At 34.5% G+C, this 7,086-nt stretch overlaps 1 protein-coding gene across 1 annotated transcript; it reads right to left on the bottom strand.

The window, feature by feature from the left end:
• Positions 1 to 264: 264 nt before the first annotated feature.
• Positions 265 to 4,621, bottom strand: LOC108565645 (N-acetylgalactosamine kinase; the record flags this gene model as incomplete). The annotated part of the gene is given in 4 exon segments (XM_017925208.1): positions 265 to 373; positions 3,732 to 3,933; positions 3,987 to 4,154; positions 4,223 to 4,621. Coding segments are annotated over 4 exon segments (604 nt in total), but the record flags the coding sequence as incomplete, so codon positions are not given.
• Positions 4,622 to 7,086: the final 2,465 nt, after the last annotated feature.

Raw genomic sequence — 7,086 nt, 5'->3', positions numbered from 1 at the left:
TTTTTTGGTGCGGAGAAGTATAGGAATAGGGAAATGATGTCCTTGCGAAGAATTCCGGCCCTCGAGTAACCATTATCTGGATGGCATTCATCATCATCCCCGGGAGTAAAAATGCGCCGCCGCCGCCGCCAATAGATTCCGCTGCACAAAAGCCAGGACTCTCTCCTCTCCACTCCTCTTTCACTCATACATAATTCATATTCCGACACTATCACAAACATATTACGACTCTCGTCCTTTTCCACTTTTCCGTCTGTCTCTTACCCTTGGTTGCCAGGAAAGCAATGGCCTGATCCATCCCTCCACCTTGAGTACCAATATACCGTTCGCACTCGGCACAGACACTAGCAATTTTCTCCTTCGTCAAATCGAACTGGAAACAGAAAAACAAGAACATCGTATCGCAGAAACGAATAGAAGTGAAATATGAAAAATAGTTTTGGAGAAACGCGATGATTTATTGAGAGACGTATATTAGGAATGTGATACAGAGCAGGACGAGACATTCGAATGACACCAACATAATCTATTGTTGAAAAAAAAAAACAATATGAAAGAACTCATTTCAGGAGATTTTAGACAATTACACTAGGTCCTCTTTTTATGCGGTTTTTATTTCAAGAAGCATTTTTTTTAAATAACTATTTTAGGTCATTTTGACACGTTTTGACACAAATTGGCAAACCATTTCATCGAAAAAGATGATAATTCTGAACGAGCATTCAATTTCCAACGCGAGCTTCAGAATTGCATTTCTGGATATTAGGAATTATACAAAAAAAAATAGCAAAGACATCGCAAAGTTTAATCACTGATTATATTGTCAAAGGGAAAAAATCAACATGCGAAGTTGAGACTAATTTTACTTGTGAAGAATCATTATTTTCAGGACATAGATCTGATATGCTGACTATCTCTTCTAGTGATGAAAGTGATTTCGAACCAGTTCGCAAATTATGCCGAACACTCTCATATAGCGACGATAATTCTAAAGAAAAAAATGGGAAGAAACATTAACTTTCATCAAAAATTTCTGTATTTTTTTTTCTGTAAAATTTTTCCGTATAAATTTTGAAGTTAAGATTATATTTTTCTGAAATTTAATAAATTTGTCTACGATTATTAACGCTTTTATAAAATTATGAATAAACATTTCAGAAAGAATATAGTAAGACTAATTATTTTTCTGAAATTTAATAAACCCTTTTTTATCCGATTTTCGGTATATTGTAACTCATTGATTTAGTTTTATGCGGTTTTAAAAAAATATAGAACGTATCCTTTATTTTTATACGTGTGTCTAGTCCTTTTTTGTGCGATTTATTTTTTCTGTGGAACGTATCTACCGCATAAAAAGAGAACCAAGTGTATATCATTTCAAAATTTAAATGGCAACAGTATTAAGTTTTCGAGAAATTTCATTCAATATCAATGAAAAAAATACGTTGGTAAAATAAAATGTAAATAAAATTCCAATATTGGTTTCGATCATATTTGACCGTGTTTATCCAACGTGGAATGTTTGCAAAGTTAACTTTGAATATATATTGGGTAGCAGTGCCATAAATATGCCAATATATTAAATTTATAGCGTACGAATTTAGGTTGCATTTGCATATTTACGATCATACGTCGTTTACGAGTGAACAGTTAAAAATTAAAGACATATTTGGGTATTCCTTATTGAGTTTGTCCTAATTTGCTAAAAACATAATCCTGAAGAATAATAAAGCAGTCCTATCGTTTTTGTTTAATTATCTTGCCACACACGAGAGAGAGACTTAGGACATTTATTATTCGGAACGCACGGCTATAAATATTCTTGGTTGATGTTGATGATGTAAACTTTTTTTTCTGCGACGAATAAAGGGCTGGGGTGGACACGCAATAGGCGAGGCGTGAAAGGTAAATTTATGATTAGTAGTAACGTGTCGTGCTCCAGAAACTTCGTAAAGGGTACTCCGCAGATTTATTCCTGCAACAACAACTAACTTACCACACATCATCGCACACACGATCCTCGAACTCCGCCACCAAGCAGAAACCCTTTATTCGCGGACGAGGATAAATAAAAGTAGTCGGGAATCAATAACGCGCTTAATAAACTTCCTTCCTTCGACATTTATCATTCCCGCTAGTTTTCTCGCTGCAAAACAAGGCGCGTCCGATGATGGATCGACTGCACTTTGTTCTGCACATCCCCTTTTTGCATTGCACATTAGACGAGCCACTGAACCGACTGCGAAAGCATCGATCAATTAACGACTACAAACTAACGTTTAGAGAGTCCAACTCAACTGGAATGATTAATTCCACGCTAATTGCATAAAGATTAACGTATTATTTTTTTTTTAACCGAAAGCAATTTCTGGTTATCGAGTTTTCGTCTGAAATCGGCATAAATAATTCAGGGCTTACGTCCAGACCAAATAAATTACGTGTAGGATAAAAAAAGTTGCGTGTATCTCTCGTGTCAAGGGTGGATGGTGAATGACGATGTTGTTTTATGAGTGTGCACAACGACTGGGGTAGCGCAACAACGGATAAAAGGGTGGTAATGAAGCTAAATCCAGTTAAAAGTTGTGCACCATTTACATATGAAATTCGTCCGAAAATAATCTAAACAGACACACACACAGAGAGAGAAAAGTCCCAGTTTCGCAAAAACCCTCACAACCAATTACATAACTGGCTCCACTTTATGAATGATTTATCCGGCTCGGCCGTCCCCCTAAATAAAACTCGGAAATGAAACGTAAAACGCGATACGAACTTTTCGCATTGTCCACAAAAAAAAAATAATGCAATGCAAACGTTGTTTGAATGTTTCAATTCTTTCCAAAATTCATTACATTTATATCTATTTTTTTTACATGATATTTCAAGTAAAACCGTATGCAGATTATATTCAAATCCAGCTTCCAGATACATATAAACTGCAGCATTAATTCCGATGTTAAAGCAACAATTAAAAAAAAAACAGCTTCGTTTCTTGAAAAGCTAAAGTTCATAATAGCATAATTTCATGAAACCAGTAAATTGAAGCATCAATTAAAAAACAGTTATTGTTGAGTAAAGCTGCGTATGCATAATGGAACAGAGATAATGGGGAAGTACAGTCGAAACGAACATCAAAGTTTACCGTAAGAATGTCAACAACGTATTTCTGCTGTGGATTTTCGTCCACTGTTTGCGTTCATTCGTCGTACATGTTAAATATTAAAACAAGAACAAGTGATGTGCTTCGGTGCATTCGCGATAAGCTTTCAGATGTATTTTGAATATAGAATTCGCGTACGCAAAAGCACATTAAGTTCAAGTAAAACTTGGAAAGCCGGACGCTTATGTGTCCGGTTTATGCAAACAGGAGAGGACTCGGTTCTAATGCCCCCAAAAGCCCGACCGACCTAACTAATCCATTCCACTGGACGAGAAAAACCATGAACTCTATACAAGCGCTCCTGTCATTGTCTTCAACAATTCATTATGTTGGATCTAATTCCGCTTCGAACTTTGAACCATTCATATTTTGATAGCTATATAACACCATGACTTTTGTATTATTTAAACAATCAACGAATCTCAAGAAGAGCAATTATTTGAATTTGTAGCTTCATATTAAATGTAGAATAATTTAAATGAATGACTGAAGCTTTATGCTGATTTCCTAGATGAAATTTAATTGGAATTTTAGCAATTTTCTGGGAATAATGGTATGCAACCAAACTTACTTTATGTGCTCGAGCCGTTGCCAGAGCGGCAGCGCTCACTAAAGCACTGCTGCTGGATAGCCCAGCGCTTCTGGGAACGGTCCCACTGACCATCACCTGAAATCCTTTCAATTCTGTATCCTTCGGGAGGATATCCAGAATACCGCGCACGCCACAAAGGAAGTATTGATACCATTCCGGCGCTCCTTCAGATACTTCAATCCTAAGGAAAAAAATAATGAAGCAATAGATTTTATGGTAACAATAATACCATACTTGATATCAGAAATGGGATGACGGTAATTTGCGAATCCCTCCTCTAAATTCGTTAAGTTTAAAGTGGGTTCGTTATCCTCTGCCACGGCCAATTTAATATCCTGATTCAGAGCCATGGGGCATACCCCGTATCCGCAATAATCGATGTGCTCTCCTATGAGATTTACCCTGGATAGAAGAGCAGAAGATACTCGTTATTTGAAGTATCCTGTATATGGATACAGAGTGAGCAATACCTGCCAGGTACTCGGACGTAAAAGTCAGGTTCGCGTCCGTAGTGGGCGGCAAAGGTCGTCCTTAAACGATCGCATCTTTCATCCTTCGGGAGCGAGGATACGGGAATCGTGCCGCTCTCGTCCATCTTTCAATCTTGCTCTTGCTGTTGCTGTTGTCTGGCTGGATCTTATGGATGGTTTTTAATTAAATCTGAAGGCGATGACCCGTGTATGGACAATTTACAGGACACGTATACACTACGAGTAAAGCAAACACTCGTCTACTACATCGGAGTTATACGAAGCCGGAGAAAGCTTAGATACTTCAGATGTAAACAGTAACCTATATTTTTATCAGAAACAACAAACGATTGTTCTGTATTCCGATTATCAACATTTGCAATATTTACATTAACAAATAGAAAACATTAACCTACAATATATAATCAATTTATTATAAATATTAATTTTCATCAAAAGAGACTAAGAGTATTTTATACAACTATCAATCAATATTTACACATATTTTAATCTCTGTATATTTTAGATCAACATTAATGTACAATATTCTTCTAAAAGCAAGTGTTTACAAAAATACAAGCCATTTTCCAAAAACGTTGTTTTCCAAACTGTCTAATACCAAAGTTTGATAATTAATTGTGACAAAGCTACGGTAGCTACAAGCCTGCAATTACCCTCATTATATTCTCTGTATATTTTAGATCAACATTAATGTTCAATATTCTTCTAAAAGCAAGTGTTTACAAAAATACAAGCCATTTTCGAAAACGTTGTTTTCCAATCTAATACCAAAGTTTGGTAATTAAATGTGACGAAGCTACGGTAGCTACAGGCCCGCAATTACCCGCAATATTTTCTCTGTATATTTAAGATCTATATTAATGTCCAAATTTCTCCTGAAAGTTGGTGTATACATAAATATAGTCCAATTTCGAAGACGTTATTTTTCCAACTCATCTGTGAAATACCAAAGTTTGTTAATCAATTATGAAGACGCTATTTATTCTGTGTATATTCAAGATCAACATCCATGCATAACATTCTTCTAGGAGCTCATGTTCACCAAAATACAGGCCATTATCTAACATGTTGTTCTCCTATTTGTTTATAAAAGTTCTAATTTAAATAAACGAATATATCAAAATAGTGCTTGAACAAATGTAATGTTATTACTTTAGTCTAATAATTTAAAAACTAATTAGTTTTCGAGTTATATTCGTTTTAATTAGACAATCAGACTTATATGTCGGATTTATCAGGAAATAATCTGTAAGTTTGGTTGCAGACTGTTTCCTGAATATACCGATAGATGTCTCTGCTTGCGTAATTTCAAACGCATAAATCTCGAAAACTAATTAACATTGAAATAATTAGACTAAAGTAATAACATTATATTCATTCAAGCAATCTGTTGACATATTTGTTTATTTAAATTAGAACGTTTTTAAAGAAGTGGGTTTTAAGCAGCGCCAAAATGCCTGAACTACAACCTTTGAAATATTGCTAACAGATGGCGACAGCTGTCACTCAAAATTGAATATTTAATTTGCGCCTAAAGTGGAGGCAACCAAACATGCGTATACACTTTGATGAACAAACAGGAAAACAACGTTTTAGATAATAGCCTGTATTTTCGTAAATATAAGCTCCAAGAAGAATGTTAGACATGGATGTTGATATTGAATATACGTAGATTCAAATGAGTGTATATATTTAATTATAGCTGCTATAGCGTCTTCATAATTAATTAACAAACTTTGTTATTTCACAAATGACAACTAGATAAACGTCTTTGAAAATGGCCTGTATTTTCGTAAAAATTAGCTCCCACAAGAATGTTAGACATGGATGTTGATCTTGAATATATGTAGATTCAAATGAGCGTAAATATTGGATTATATCTGTTACAGCGTCTTCATAATTAATTATCAAACTTTAGTATTTGACAGATTGGAAAACAACGTCTTCGAAAATTAACTTTCTCCTAAAAGTTGGTGTATACATAAGTATAGGTCATTTTCGAAGACGTTATTTTCCCAACTCATCTGTGAAATACGAAAGTTTGTTAATCAATTATGAAGCCGATATTAAATCTATGTATATTCAAGATCAACATCCATGTACAACATTCTTCTAGGAGCTCATGTTTACGAAAATACAGGCTATTATCTAACACGTTGTTTTAACATATGTAGAAATTTTCAGGAAATAGTCTGTAAGTGTGGTTGCAGACTGTTTCCTGAATATACCGACAGATGTCTCCGCTTGTGTAATTTCAAACGCATAAATCTCGAAAACTAATTAGCATTTAAATGATTAGACTAAAGTAATAACATTATATTTATTCAAGCACTCTGTTGACATATTTGTTTATTTAAATTATAACGTTTTTTAAAGAAGTGGGTTTTAAGCAGCGCCAAAATGACTGAACTACAATCTTTGAAATATTGCTAAGAGATGGCGCCAGCTGTCACTCAAAATTGAATATTTGATTTGCGCCTAAAGTACAGGCAACCAAACATACATATACACTTTGATAAATAAACAGGAAAACGTTTTAGATAATGGCCTGTATTTTCGTAAACATAAGCTCCAAGAAGAATGTTAGACATGAATGTTAATCTTAAATATAGGTAGATTCAAATGAGTGTAAATATTTTATTATAGCTGCTATAACGTCTTCATAATTAATTAACAAACTTTGTTATTTCACAAATGACAACTAGATAAACGTCTTCGAAAATGGCCTGTATTTTCGTAAAAATTAGCTCCCACAAGAATGTTAGACATGAATGTTGATCTTGAATATACGTAGATTCAAATGAGCGTAAATTCTGGATTATAGCTGCTATAGCGTCTTCATA

This window comes from Nicrophorus vespilloides, unplaced genomic scaffold (genome assembly GCF_001412225.1).
Source record: "Nicrophorus vespilloides isolate i.1.1-1 unplaced genomic scaffold, Nicve_v1.0, whole genome shotgun sequence".
Lineage (NCBI taxonomy): Eukaryota > Metazoa > Arthropoda > Insecta > Coleoptera > Silphidae > Nicrophorus > Nicrophorus vespilloides.
The sequence above is the reverse complement of the archived record's forward strand: the minus strand, read 5'-3'. Positions and strand labels throughout refer to the sequence as shown.